The sequence below is a fragment of the Vanellus vanellus genome, assembly GCF_965231255.1.
Source record: "Vanellus vanellus genome assembly, chromosome: Z".
NCBI lineage: Eukaryota > Metazoa > Chordata > Aves > Charadriiformes > Charadriidae > Vanellus > Vanellus vanellus.
The window spans coordinates 70334046-70350081 of NC_138908.1; the positions used below are offsets into that span (position 1 = coordinate 70334046).

At 35.9% G+C, this 16036-nt stretch overlaps 1 protein-coding gene across 1 annotated transcript in view; it reads right to left on the reverse strand.

Annotated features, from left to right (window-relative positions):
* CPLANE1 (ciliogenesis and planar polarity effector complex subunit 1) overlaps positions 1–15509 on the reverse strand; it is a gene marked incomplete at its 5' end in the record, with an annotated part of 66458 nt that extends 50949 nt beyond the window's left edge. Inside the window, 13 exon segments of the mRNA XM_082497240.1 lie at positions 494–574; positions 2161–2345; positions 4875–5635; positions 6536–6688; positions 7723–7972; positions 9468–9650; positions 9820–9923; positions 10698–10854; positions 12549–12655; positions 13024–13250; positions 14110–14229; positions 14423–14558; positions 15429–15509. Of these exon segments, the coding sequence (XP_082353366.1) occupies positions 494–574; positions 2161–2345; positions 4875–5635; positions 6536–6688; positions 7723–7972; positions 9468–9650; positions 9820–9923; positions 10698–10854; positions 12549–12655; positions 13024–13250; positions 14110–14229; positions 14423–14558; positions 15429–15509 (2545 nt within the window).
* Between the last annotated feature and the right edge of the window lie 527 nt (positions 15510–16036).

Here is a 16036-nt window from a genome sequence, read left to right on the forward strand (position 1 = left end):
GTATTCCAGTTGTGGCCTCACCAGTGCAGAGTAGAGGGGGAGAATGATGTCTCTCGACCTACTGGCCACACTCTTCCCTATGCAGCCCAGGATTCCCTTGGTCTTTCCTAGCGACCAGGGCATATTGCTGGGTCATAGATGATTTACTATCTACCAGCAAACTTGCTGAGGATACACTGATGATACCAAACCAGGATTTTTGTTCATCTGTTTTTCATTGTCTCTCTTGTTCAGAAATACAACCAGAGCTTTTTTGTACCAAGTACTTCATAATCACAAGAAAACACTGGTACTAAAAATAGAAAAGTATGGCATTCTCTTGGGGAGCAGACTTAAGTTTTGACTGGTCTCTATTCAAATCCCAGTTTAATTTCAAATATGTATCCTGTATGTGTCTTGACCCCTTTTTCCGAAGGGCAGAATGTCACAAACAACTACATAAAGTGATTATACAACCTACCCCTATACACCCCCAAAAAAATTTATCCCTTACCTTTTGCCTTGATTTCACAAAGAGATCTTTTCCAAATGTCCACAGATTCTCTGTATGAGCCTAAAAGGAACTTCTCCTCACCTATAAAAGTCACACATGTAACAAACTAAAAGCTCAACACAGTTATTTTCACATGTGCAAACACACACGTGCTTGCTTCAGTATTACAGATTTAAGAAAAGCAGAGTAAAATACACGAGTCTCCAGGAAATTTCTATTATTGGAGCTAAATCTAAGTTTTGAGCATCTGAAAGAAGACGACTTTGAACAACCCTCCCCACCTTTTTTAATTGCTAATTTACTATTAAATGAAAAAAATCAATCCAGGTTATAATTACTCTTACAAGGTTTTCAGTAATTAGGTTATTTTTTTAGATTACACAAGGTTATAAGTGTTAACTATAGTCAGAAACTTCAGTATTCAAACCCCACAAGAGTTTATCAATGGGGAAAAGTATTTTCTCTTATCTGTCTTCATATTTCCTATAATGTGGAAGGCATTTTTTTCATTGTAAAAACTAGTAGTAAAATTATATAGCAAGTTGAACATATATATTATTTTTCAATGTACAAGCACTTTTAAGCAACAGGTTTATGGACTGTCATACATTTAATCTCTCTAAATGTCACCTCTCCACCTCTATTCCCATGCCAATTTTTAGTCCATCGGTCAATTCCTAATACTTTGACAGAAAAGTAAAAGTAAAACAGCAGAGCTCCTGGGCAAAGGAGGAAAAGAAGAAAATAGTGCTACCATAGAAGAAAAAAACAACGACAAATTTGCCACTCTATCCTGCTTATCAGCAGCTAGACAGTTCAGGTATTGGATGGCCCATCAGCATATGTGTTACTCTAGTTAATACATAAACTGTGCCACGTCTATTTGGCAAACTGAATGTAAATAAATAATATAAGGAATGGGTGGAAAGGAAGGGTAAGTTGCATGTATTATTAGAATGAGTGGAAGAGACATGAAGGAGCTAATGTATTGTATGGAGTAATTTAGGAAGAGAAGCTACAAGTATCATTTAAGGGAGAGAGATCAGGAATATGGAAACAGAATTGTGGTGGGAGACATAAAATGGGAAGCTGGGCTTATTAGTGTGGAAGAGAAAGGAGGATCGAGCATAGGACAGTAACGTGTAGGAAATTAGGCTACAACCATACACTGTTTGCAAAATAAATATGCTAGATTAAGTCTATAACATTAGGTTACACTAAATTAGATGCTTAGCTGAGGCTGACCACCTTCATGTACATGACATACTCATGCCCATAGTGATCACATCGCGTGAACAGGATTTCTACACAGAAATCCAGCAAAAGACACATTGTGACACCCATCTACTTTGGAGGAAATAACACAGTACAAATGAGATAAGAATTCAGATCCTGCATTCAGACTCTCTAGGATAGAATTCAAAGTAAACTGAAGTCAACATAGTATTTTTATTTAGCTCAACAAGCTATAAAGATTACAATACAATCTACAGGTATACTGGGACATCAATTATTTAAGACAGAGTTCCAATCAGAATTTTAAGAAAAGTCCTACTATTAACTTTTCTTAAATTTAGTGGTCAGCTATTGATTGTCATTAAGTTGGACTTAATTTTCCTAGTATTCAGTTAACCATGCAACTACCTAAAATTTATAGTAGTACTAACCAGATACAGAATTAATCTTCAAATGTTGTTCTAAGGTCACTCCTGAACACTGGAGGGTTGCTTGTATGTGACTTAAAAGTGATGAGACAACAGACTCTTCTTCTGCATTCTTGTTCACTTTTCTCTTCAGCTGCATCTGATACCAAACCACTTTCTCATACAATAATCGCCACAGCACAATCAACCTGTAGTTCAAGAAGTATATCATGAAAATCACCGAAATTTAAGAAACTGATATAAGTAACTATTATTTTCTTGTATTTTGCATTAAGTATCTGAAAAGTAAATTACATTTTATGTTAACAACTACTTTCTTGACTTCCTGATGAGGGGAAATAAATAGAACACTTTTCACTCTGGTTTTTGCTTTTTGACCAAAAGAGATTATGCGAATTCAGAATAATCAAACTCAGCAATCTGCTTCAAGCCCCCAAATGCACCCAAAATTAACCCCTTGCTATCTAAACAATGGGGAAATAAAATAACTTAGATAAAGACACTGATACCTGGTTTGAGGTTTATAAACAAGACTGATTGAAACTACAATGAAAGTGTACGACAGAAAACCAAAAACAGGGAAACAAAAGACTGCACAGCATGTTTCTAGGGCTGGCAAGTCTCTGCTGCCCAGCACAGTATTACTAGATGTACCAGCTCAGATACTCAATAACCCTGCCGATACAAGCAAATATACATTGCCAGGGACTGAAAAAGCTCGTACAGAACTGCAACACATCTGCATCTTCTTTTCTAGCACTACTGCTTCCATTATTAATATACAGACAGTCATACGCACACTGATCAGTACCTGGAGCACAACTAATCAAAAATGTGGATTATCTTCTCACAGACAATAGAAATTTGCCTATGAAATTTGCAATGAAGACAGCATTATAAGATTACTGAAGAAATACATTTTACTGCAGTAAGATTAAATTTGTGAGTTATAATGCTTTTCAGGCTCTAAATCTCAGAAAGAACAGCTTGCTCATATGATTAACATGCTTGGATTGATTTGAGTTCTGCAGTAGAGAAATAGTACACTTTCCCAATAGTTGGATGGCACACTTTAGTTTAAGCTTCTTTCAAGTTTATATCTCCAAAGAAACAGCTCTGATAGTTTAGTAGTTTCCACACACTGGTGTTTTTCTTACTGCTCCTGGACACCATAACCATAATTAAGTGCAAACTTTGCTGACTAATTTGACACCATAGATAATCTTGAATATGAGCAGCTTCTTGGCCCCACAGCATATGGAACTTCCATATGGGAAGGAGTGCAACGGGCAAGAGGCAGGAAAAGCTTCATAAGCTGGATTAATGCTGCACTACCAGGCCTGGTGTGAGCTCTTAACCCACCAGTTATCCCTGAACTCACTGGCAGTAATTAGTTAAGTCACCATAACTTAACTATATTCAACTATAGGTCTGACTGCTAATCTCACGCTTTAATACATTATCATGCTTTTCCTTAAAGTATGACACAGAAAAAAACCAAAAGCATATTGTAATTACTGTGTAACTGAAAAATAAAATTGTTGTTCCAACATACAGAATCAGAATCATTTAGGTTGGAAAAGACCTTTAAGGTCACCGAGTCCAACCATTAACCTAACACTGCCAAGTCCACCACTAAACCATGTCCTGAAGGCACCGCATCTACTCGTCTTTTAAATGCCTCCAGGAATGGTGACTCCACCACTTCCCTGGGCAGCCTGTTCCAGTGCTTGAACACCCTTTCAGTGAAGACATTTTTCCTCACATCCAAACTAAACCTCCTCTGGCACAACTTGAGGCCCTTTCCTCTTGTTCTGTCACTTGCTGCTTGGGAGAAGAGACTGACCCCCACCTAGCTACAACCTCCTTTCAGGTAGTGGTAGAGAGCAATAAGGTCTCCCCTCAGCCTCCTTTTCTCCAGGCTAAACAACCCCAGTTCCCTCAGCCACTCCTCATAAGACTCATGCTTGAGACCCTTCCCCAGCTTTGTTGCCCTCCTCTGGGCACGCTCCAGCAGCTCAATGTCTTCCTTGCAGTGAGGGGTCCAAAACTGAACACGGTATTCAAGGTGAGGCCTCACAAGTGCCGAGCACAGGGGGACAATCACCTCCCTCGTCCTGCTGGCCACACTGTTCTTGATACAGGCCAGGATGCTGTTGGCCTGCTGGGCCAGCTGGGCACACTGCTGGCTCTTATTCAGCCGGCTGTTGACTAACACCCCCAGGTCCTTTTCCACCAGGCAGCTTTGCAGCCATTCTTCCCCAGACCTGTAGCACTGCATGCGGTTGTTGTGACCTAAGGGCAGGACCCAGCACTTGGCCTTGTGGAATCTCTTGACCCCCTTGCCTAGATCACTGATAAAGAACTGAACTGGCCCCAATACTGAGTCCTGGGGAACACACCACTTGTGACCCGCTGCCAACTAGATGTAACTCCATTCATCACCCTGCCATCCAGCCAGTTTTTTTACTCAGCAGAGACTACACCTGTCCAAGCCATAAGCAGCCTGTTTTTCCAGGACAATTCTGTGGGAAACGGTGTCAAAGTCTAAGCAGACAACATCTACGGCCTTTCCTTTGTCCACTAAGCAGGTCACCTTGTCATAGAAGGAGGTCAGATTACTCAAGGAGGACCATCCTTTCATAAACCCGCACTGACTTTGCCTGATTGCCTGGTTGTGCTGTGTATTTTTTTCCTCATGCAAAAATCATCCATACCTTTTTTCTGTTTTTGCATCATGGTTTACTGCTTGAGGAGGCTCTTGAAGCAGAGATTTCAGTGAGCTGAATTGCTGAGTAGTACTCTCATCAAGAACTAGGAAAATAGGCACAGTGAGGGAGTCAAGTTCCACGAGACTATTACCATGAGGAGATGCAAAGAAATTCTCATACTGTAGTATGCACATGCTACTCAGAGTGTGGGAAACCATTTTCAAAAGACAGAAAGACGCCAAAAGGTTTTCTGAGAACAATTGATCTTGTTGCTGTATAAGCATCAGTTTTAAAGTTTGTAATGTCAGCTTTGCCACATGCCCAGTCAGACTAGCTCTTGAATGCCAATACAGGACAGTTAAACACTGCTGGAAATATTTTAGGACACAATGCATCCAGTGAGTATTCTTCACAGACTTGTTTAAAGATGCATTCTGGTTTAGCAAAGAACGTTTCACAAACTGAAGCATGTTGAAAAAATGGATAATGCAGTTCACTGTGTAATTCAGCAATGTATCTTTCTCTTCCATATTTTTTGAAATCCCTATCTGCCATGCAGCAAGGAGGTTTTTCTGAATGGAATATAGTTCCTCTGATAATTTATCTTTCTCCTCATTATTGTCTTTTGCATGGATAGTATCAAACATTGATGCAAATTCTAAGTGGCCTTGATCAGCTTTACCAACAAATGAATGAATTCTTTGACTACAGAAGCTGGAAGGGCTATTGCAAAACTGCTTTTCGTCATCTGACTCTTCTTCATAATCCTAAATCAGACAAAAAAATAAAAAAAATCAACAGTTTAATTCTAGTCTATTGAGAGAGAGCATAGTCTGCAAGGAATCACCATTTAGTCAGTCTCACAAGTGAAATCTTTACGCTTAACTTGCTTAATTGCTAGTAAGTTTAATTCACAGCAGTTTCATCTAGATCTCAGACTAAACGTGGCCATTTGGAATAGCTGTGCAGACAGAAATTAAATTACCTAATGACAGCAACAAAATTACACTGTAAACACAGCAGTATTTTTTATACCACAAAATAAAACCTTGTCCTTTATTAAGCACAGAGAATGAGGAAGAGTTTTTGCCAGATACCTGTAAGATAACAAAAGTGCAAAAACTTCAAAGAACAAATCAAATACCAAAAGCGTGAAACAGAGTTGGGGAAGGCTGCACAGTGACTTTGATCACAGAGCCATTCTTCCAAAAGACATATACAGATTTTGGAATTGATGGAAGAATCTTGTAAAACTGAGGATAAATATCTTATTTACTAAGGATAACAGTATTGTACTTCTTATTTATATACTGTACAGCCCCAGTATATTTAGTAGTGTGATGCCACATTTTAGTATAAAGTGAAGCTAAAAAACCTAAAATAAACAGATGTATATGTAAATTAGTATGTATTTTTCAAAAAGTTAACGCAGTGCAGAAAGAAATAAGATGTCTGAAGATAAAAATCAAGTATCAGTTGAGAAAAATAACCATATGCCTCGTACCTGCAAAGAAAATGAGAATTTAACCAATACTGAATTACTTTAAATAGGCTTAGTAAGAGCAAATATACCTATATTATTTGAGGAAAATTATTCTTTACATTTAGAATACCTTAAAATTAAAATCACTTGCATAATTGTAAGTGGAAAAAATGCTATTAAGTACCAATGCATCCATGGTTTTCTCACTCATTTCTGTTGTGTCCTCTTCTAGGAATTTCGGAATGGTGGAAAAGACGGAACTTCTGTTTTGAGCTTGTTTTAAAAGACTAGCTTTTAAAGACAACAGTGATCGCAGACACACAGGCCTCCCATTAGTCTAAAAGAAATAACACCAAATATATTATCTGTCACTAGCAAGATCAAACTAGACACGTTCTAAAAACAAGGAAGTTAGTCCTTTCTGTAAAAAGCTTCAGTTTAAAAGTCCCAGGCAGAAAGGGAGAACAAGTCAGCAGGCATACGTTGCACAGAAACAAACTATCATTTGACCATGCTTCAGGAATGCAGAATTTTCTCAGCACCAAAAAACTTTATTTGCTTTATGCTAAAAGAATCTGCTTTCTTGAACCCTGAAATGATCCTACAAGTTTGCCAATATGTAGTGCTTTCTTGCATTCTTACTAGTAACATATTTCTTTAAATCCTCAAATCCTTGCCCACTCTTCTAGCTTATGCATGAATGCCATCATAACTCGTCCAAAAAACAAAATGAATTGGAAGAGAAGTTGTACTCCATCAGCAAATGCAAAAATTCTGACCTTAATGTCTATAAAATCTTATGTGGCTGGCAACAGTTGCAGGACCTCTTCCTTCTCCCAGACTTACCTCAATTTAGAAGTGTCAGAAAAATAAACAGAAATTATTTAAGCAAGCTTTAATTGACAACCTCAATTGAGAACATAGTGGACACATGCACAGAGTGCCATTGGGACTGTTGCTGATTGCTCTAAAACAGCAGCAGCCTAAGATAAAGAAGTTTTACAGAATCCTTTCTGCATCTTTCTGAAAGGATGAGTTGGTCAGAGTAGCATAATACTTGTCAATACTGTGAACCAAAGAAATCCCAATTTCTTTTACAGTTCCAGAAAGAATATATAGTGACAGTTCAGACTGTTTTCTTTACTGTATTTTACTGAAATGTCACCCAGACATCAAAGGAAAAAAATTTCAGAGAAAACTGTGTATTGATTGTTTTCCAGATCAACACTATTCTCGAAACAACTTTATAATTCAACGGAACTTACAGAAATATCACAGTAAACTAAACTGATGTACTCAGTTCAAAAGACACACATTTTCACAGACATGAAGTTTTTTACTTAAATCCTGCAAAATAATTCATAACCCTACCTTGGAGTTCAGCAAATTCTGACGAATATTTTCAAGCTGTTGGGTTGAATCAAGCAAAAGGGATCTTATAAATCCTGATGGTGAAAGGTTGTTAGGAAACCTAAGCACTGTTACCATGTATCCATCAGAGACAATGAGGTAGGGTAATCTTGAATGTGAAGCAACAGAGAATCTCTGTCTCATAAGGTCACTTTCAGAGGCTGAAGACCCAAGAGACTGACTAGAGTCTTGGCAAAAAGAGTGCTGCTGTCTAAAATAAAGATATATCAAAAAAATAACAAGTAACTATCATATGTAATTTCACAAAAACAACAGAGAAGAAATAACTTATGAACATTTAATACCACTCACACTACTGTCCCAACAAGTCTGTTCAGAATTGCAAGGAAGTGTCTAACTTTTTGCAGGATGAGCACTCTGGATAATGCTGTTTATGCTTGCAAGATGCCAGTATTTTGCTGCAGTTGCAGTTTTTTTAATTCAAAGAAAAATAAAAAAGCTTTCAGCATTCTCTTATTATTTCATTAATATTATATGTATTTTTCCACAATTTAACTTTAAATTTCACACTTTTTACTGTTAAAATTTAAATATTTATATTAAATATATAAATATTTATATTTAATTTTAAATATCTTAATATTCTTTTTTAGCTTTTATTCTGTATGAGTGCTTGAAGATTAAATGCCAAGTAGATTCTAGTAAAGCCATGTATGAAAAACAAAAAACCCCAAGACCTGAATCTTACTATTTCAAAATGAGTTCAGACATTCAACAGAAAGTTTTATATGAACATGTAAGTCTCCTCTTACAAAAGAGGCCTTACAAAGTCTTTTCTTATACAGAAAGCTGTTGTGCATGTATTCCAGTATTAGCCCCATAATACTTTGAAGTAACATGTAAAATTACTAGGTTTTTTATTTCCTAATAGTTCAAAAGTTAGCACATTATTTGAAAATGAAGTAGCTGCATACATTCAATAAATAACCACAACCAAGGTATTTTAATATATTTCAGTATCTGATTTTTCAGCCACACAGTGTAAGAAAGTATTATAGAGTTTTGAATGTTTTCATGAGATGTTACATTTACACACTATCCAGCGTTAGTCACTCAGAATTAATAGGATTTAAAAAAATACTATAGTTTAGATTCTATTTTAGTTCATCTAGTTATTCAGTTACTTTTTGTAACTTTCAATTTACCCTAAAAAGTGTTATCAGAGATCCTGCTATTCCCCTATGCACCCAGCGGTATAACTTCAAAATTCACATCTGGAGTACCCCCCAAAAAAACATTTAAAAAGCTAACTAGTTTTTGTCCATGCTAATATGCTATTTGCAAGATTTGATATGGAAACACGGTATCAAGTTCTATAGGTAAAATTAAATAGTGAGCAGAGAAATATCACTGGATTAAAACATATCTGCACTTTTAGTACTTCTGTAAGTTTAACTTCTTCCTACTTCATAAAAAATGGTATTTTTTATTACTACTAAATTCAAACATTTTTAAAAAAGCAAATCACTTAATGTATACTTACATTGGCACAATGTCAATTTTCATCACGACAAACCCATTATAAGAAATAGAAGAGAACTATGAATGAGAAACAGATATTGAGAAGACACATGAAAAGCAAAAGAGTGAATCTGAAAGACGAAATTTATGTAAAATTTTAAAATGTTAGAAAGTAAGATATGATGACGTGACAAAAACATACAAACGTTTTCAAACCCTTTTACCTGTATGTTATTAGTGGATGAAATGGAATAAACTCTGCTGGTCCAAACTCCACAGAGCAGCCAGAAGTAATCAAGGTCAGCAATTCACCCATACATGTCAATAAAATCAAAGACCCACGTTTTAACATGCAAGCCAAGAAAAGGCTATCAGAAGTCCAACTCATATCACCAACCCAGTAAGATCTAAATTGGGCAGGAAAAAAAAAAAACATTTTTCTCTATCACATTTCTCTATCAAAAGGTTAGTCTAGTTAAAAAAAAAAAAAACACACCAAAAACAAAGCCCTCCTCCCCCCTCAAACACAAACCCAAAAAACCCACAACAGCAGCAGAAACAACATAAATTACTGACCTGATGAATTTGGATGGGACCATGCTATTCTTGCTACTACAACCTTTAAGGCTACCCGAAACTGTTACAAAATTCAATGTGTTTAAAAACAAAATCTGAGTTGCCTAGAACAAAAAAGTAAATTTAAAGAAAACATAAATGCTTGTATCAATGTGTCATTATTGTAAAAAACAATTTCTATTAGCAAATTATGCATTACATTTGATGTACTGGAAACATTATTATACATGAAAGATGTAATAAATATTGAAGTACAATGTCACTATTTAGAGTATTAATTTCTATACCTATTTCTACTTTTGAAAAACAATTAACAATTATTATATACTCAATTTATAATTCAATATTCTTTTTAGCATAACTTTTTCCAAACCCCTCAAAATAATACAAGGTCACTCTTCTCCATTATTGTTGGTGAATAACAAGTGGAGCTTTGAAAGACTGCATCATCCAATCCTGGTACACTAAATAAGCTGGTCCATGTTCCCTGTCATCATTCGTGCTAAAAAATACATTAAGGTTTGGCCTCTGAGTTGTTAGAAGGAATAACATTATGAAGTGGGAACATAACCTCCAGTACATGCTAGGCCTGATACAAAATCATCCGGAGTCTTTGCAGATAAAATGCAGTAACTGAAAATAATTTATTTATTATTGTCTTTCTTGGAGATTAGAAGTGACAGAGGAGCTTCCATGGATTTCTTAACAGCAGCATTCAAAAAATTACAAGTTGTGGCAGAATTTTTTAGCTATAGATATGAATATGAATATAATCACATGTATCAATAAGAATGCTGAAAACGTGTTATTAAATCCTTTTTACCACTTCATTCAAGCTAAACTAGTAGCTTAAATGAGGTACTGTCTATCATTCATACCTTTGGATCTGTTTGATTAACAGCCACTGCAAGTAGAAGTCCATCTCTTGCAAATGCACATAGCAAAGCTCCTCTTGACTTTACAGCCACACACTGAGGAATCAAATTCACAAGAGAACATGTCTGCTGTACCCAGTGGATCCGGTATGGCAAAGAACTGAATACCAAAAAAAAGACAATAAAACTGAGAGGTTACTCAGTTATTGCTGAATGGGATGATTCGTGTACAGTAAAAAACCATGCAAGACTAAAACACAGAAAGCATAAACAATAAAAAAAAATATCTATTTTTCTTCAAAAACCTTACAAATGAAAAATATTTTGGATTTACATGACTTTAAAAATTACATCTGAACACTGAGAATTATTTTTATGGGACAGGAATTTGCACTGTATGTGTAGAACATGCACATAAATATAGATGCATGCCATATAATTAAGGCATGTGCATTCTAGCCAGGAACAGCCTCCTCAGACAGCGTAATGTCATCCAACACAGCAGTACTCAGAATTTGAAAATGAAAACCAGGAGTATGCTGCTCTGAACAAAGAAGCTGTGGATACCCCATCATTGGAAGTGTTCAAAGTCAGGTTGGATTGGGCTTCCAGCAACACAATCTAGTGAAAGTTGTTCCTGCCCATGGCAGGAGGGTTGGACTACACGATCTTTAAAGATTCTTTTCAACCCAAACTATTCTATGATCCTTAAAAGATTCAAAACATGAAACACAAAGATTCAAGTTGGAAGCATGCCACCTAACAACAAAAAATAAAGCATTAACATAAAAAAAAAATTAACAATATCAAGCAATGAAATTGAACAATAGTTGGCATAAAGGAATTATAAATAACATGCCTGAGAAATGCGGTTACAATTTCAGGTTGCAAGTACTTACAGCGTATATATATGCACTTCTACACTGGGAATGTTATATTCTATTTCATTTTTTCTATTACCAGAAAGCCATTACCATGCTACTGACAAAGTGAGTGAAGAGTGATGCCGATTAGTAGGGCAAGGAGAACATCATTACTAAGTTAGTATCAAAAGAGCATCATTTAACAAAAGCAGTTGTACCCTGTCAAATGTAGCACAAAATTTTAGCAAGTTACTCAAGTTACACCTGCAGAGAACATACCCATTTAAACTCATATGTACATGTATCTCAGGAAGAGGAATGGACTATGCATGTATTCAAGATTATTATTCAATTGCATTTTTAAGTGGTTGTATCAGCGTAACTATTTCAGTGCATGGTTCCAGCCCAAATAAAGAAACACACACTCTTACATAGTCTAGGCATAAGAGACGAAAAGGGGAACAGGAAACAAAATATAGAAATATGCATAATAAAGAAGAGACAGAGGTATTCAGGGCATTCACGGCTGCACAGTATACACTAGTAATATACGTAAAACCAGAAAAGGAAACTCTATGCGTGAGACAAAAAAAAACCCTCACGGTAACACACACCTGTGTGCAGGCATATGGATGTACACATAGTTACCCACATACAGTAATAAATGCACTCAGTTTTATTTAGGTGTAATTTAATTATAAAGTATGAAATGAATACACAAATGCTGTTACATTAACCACATTTAAATACTTGAAAATGACTGTAAATGTCCATATATGGATCATATAACTATATTGTCCACATATGCATATATAATGTGGCACGCTATGAACGTACACATGCAAATGTAAGTAGGCATGCCTGTAACCACAGGCTAATTGGACATCAATGTAAATATGTTCAATTGCAGCTCTGAATCCCAGCTCTAAAGCACTCTGTAATAAAAATCTTCCATTCAAACTAATGTAACTTCAAATATTTTTGAACTTACCTAACATATTTAAAGCTATTTTCATGCCATCGAAGAATCAAAAACGTAAGCACCAAACATTCTCCAGAGTAAAACACAAAAGAGCACAAACAGCAATCACCCAGTATCTGTGGAAAAAAAAAAAAAAAAAAAAAAAAAAACACAAGCAAAACCAGAACAAACACAAAAACCTGGTTACACACAATCTTCTCTTTAATTATTTATATATTTAGATGAATAGCTATTACAATTCAGATTAAATAACAAAGTTGTCATTCAGAAATATAAACACTGGCAAGAATATTATTTGGCCAGATAAACATGCATCTGATCCAGTATGGCTGTTCTTATGTTGTCATTAAACCTAATAGGAACGGAATGATTAAGCCTACACACAACACCAAAGAGGTAGACATCACTCTCAAAATTCAGTGTAGCTTCTGTGCCTCTAATTTACTCACGGGATTATATGATTGCTTTAGGGCTTATTTTTTACCTCATTTTGTATGAAAGCAGCATGCACTCCAATTTCTTTTTCTTCAGTAGAAGGCAACATGACTGATTCATCAGGCAGAATTTGCATCCACTGCCCAGAAGAATTATTATAAGATGATGTATTTTCATGCTCTGTGCTCTCCCACAAAAAGACACATGCTGTAGGAGTAGTTAATAGTGCCTTTCTGCCATCTCCAGATACATACAAGTACAATCTCATTAAACACTCTGGGGAAAAAAACAACAAACACAACAATGTGCCAGAATAGTTTCTGCTCCTCTGTTAGATTTAGATTTATTAAAAAAAAAAAAGAGCAAGGAAATTTCTTTTCTTCTCTATCACATGAAATCCAAGCTGCCACCTTAAGTATCTTTCATTTCCAGCTTCTTCACTGACAGATCATCTCAGGCAGCAGTAATGTCAGATGGGATGCCCTTTTTTATAAAGCATTTTTTGAAGTATTATATGAAACAGACATTAGAGTTGTTTGCTGAGATCGTCTTTCTTGAAATCCATCTTTAATGAAAACTATTAATAAATGCCTAAGTACTCTACTATTGTTACCTCCAGCTCCTAATGCACTACTTATCTTCCTTGAAATGCCAGAATTGCTTGTACAATACTTCACTTTACAAACTGGTATCGGTGAGATTATTCAATACATGACAATATTTAATACCTAAGTGTTCAAATACATGCCTTTACATTATTGTCTCCAGTTGGCATCTGTCATAAAAACCTACCTAGAGAATAAACTTCAATTTATGTGTACAGGTTAAAATCAGATGTATGTTTGCGCTAAGCTACTGATAATCTAGTAAGGAATGTTTTTCTACAGTTAAAAAGTAACCGATAAAAAATATTTCCTCTATTTTAAAATTTATTACTATTTACAGATTATTAAATGCAAAAAGCCATACCATTCAAGTGACCAAAAGGTCATTTGCCAAAGCTTAGCTAGCACACAAATTATACAAATGCAAAACAATGTGAGAATATAGTCTTTACTTGTGCAGTAACACTTAACAAAAGGAAAACCACTTTCACCCTACTGTTTTTCAAAAGGCTAATTGGAAAAAACCCTACCTTGTGCTGCTGCAACTACTTTCCTGAACTCTTCGATTGCTGGCACAATTTTCAAGGAGTCCTGATCTTTATTCCAAAGAAACAGCTCTCCTGTTTTAAGTATTCCTGCCAACCAAGCACCTGTGTTCATCGGGGGAGAGATGTTTTGAAGGATAGTATCATGAAGTACTTAAAATCACTTCTTTTCCATCTTAGCCACAGTACTAAAGCTGACAGTGAATTGGCAGATCTTTTAGATATTCTGCCTTTCTAAACCGTTACAACTACAAATAAAATAACATGAGTTTATAATACACAAGATATTATACTTAACCATTTCTTGATGTTGTTAAAACAACTACATTTTTCAACAAAGACTGCAGCCGAGGGATTTTCTTCTTTGTCTTCCCTGATGCCAGGTTAATCTCATTTATATGTTTATCATCTAGAAGAAAAATAGCCTCTTTTTCCTGTTGAAAGAAAAAAGCGCATTTCACTGTTTAAAACATTATTTCCTAAATAAGCCTGCAAAATAATGCAGAGAAAAAAATGTTAGGGAAATGTAATTAAAAGAAAATAAAAGATGCTACAGATACAATTACCATATTAATTTAATTCTTCAGCAGATTTGTTTTACAGTACAACATTGTATCTAGCATCAATCTACAGTGATGATGAATTTGGTTCACAGGTTTCAAACTATCAAACTAATTTTACAATCATTATTAAAAAGTTTTTTTAAGTACCTCAACTGAACTACCTGCCAACAAATGACAAAACAACAAATTACACACTAGTTATCCCATCTTGTAATGCTTAATTTAGTGAGATTTTTGCCAGTGATTTCAACAGAAGAAGGAATTGGCCTTCAAGGATTACCTAATTAAACCCAAATCATGTGTTAGAAGAAAAGGAAAAAAACATTTAGTCTCATTTTATCAAAAAAGGTTAGGAAAGCATGTCTTTCTATCATGTAACAGATACAGGATGGAATAGGAAAAAAAATTTTGTTCGCAATTTCCAAGTGTACTGCCAAAAAAGTTATGAAAAACTAGAATCAGCAAAACAACAATCTCATATAAGGAACAAGTCTTCTGGGAAAAAAACAAAACAAAACAAAATTCAAACCAAAACAAAACTGTTTATCAAAGAAAATCTGAAACTCCAACCTCAAGTCAGCAAGATAGAAAAATAAGCCATTTATTTCAATAACATTCAAATCACTTCCTGAGGCTTTTTTTACCCATCCCACCCCCCGTAAACAGAAGTGCAAAGTATTATATAATTTAAAAAAAAACTCTTTGCAGAATTTTATTTAAATATAAGTTCATTGCACTTACCTGTCCAATCCATGAGATGCGAGGCCATGGTTTTCTTTGCTTGATGCATGTAGAGATGACAACATCCAGCTTAATCTCCATTCTTGTTTAACCTCTAGGTAACCATTATAAAGAAGAGCAAAAAAGAGGCTTTTTCATCCATCTATAGAGAATTTGAAGAGACGAAAAAAAAAAGGACAGGAAGTTATTATTACTGGGGGTGGGAGTAGAAGATGGGAAACCGGACACAAACGCTTTAAGTACAGCAGCTTCTGCTGAAGACAAACAGAACCGCTGCCTACCTCTTATTTGCACGCTAAAACAGCTATTTTCCTTCACGTAGCTCACAGGCTATTCGCAGTTTAGCCATGCAGATCACACATTTTGTTCCAGAAGGAGTTGAGAGAAAGGAACCGCAAGACAAACTACTTTGCTAAAAGCTCTAACAAGCAGGCAGAAAGCAAGGGAAACAAACGGCAGCCTGCTGAGCGCAAGGCACCCGCGCAACACCCCAGCAGGGCTCCGAGGGCCGGCTGCGTTTCAGACCCGAGCCCAGGCAGAGGGAGGGGTCAGGAGGGCCTCCCCGCATGGGAGCGTGCACCTCAGGCCGCGGGGTGACGGTACACCCT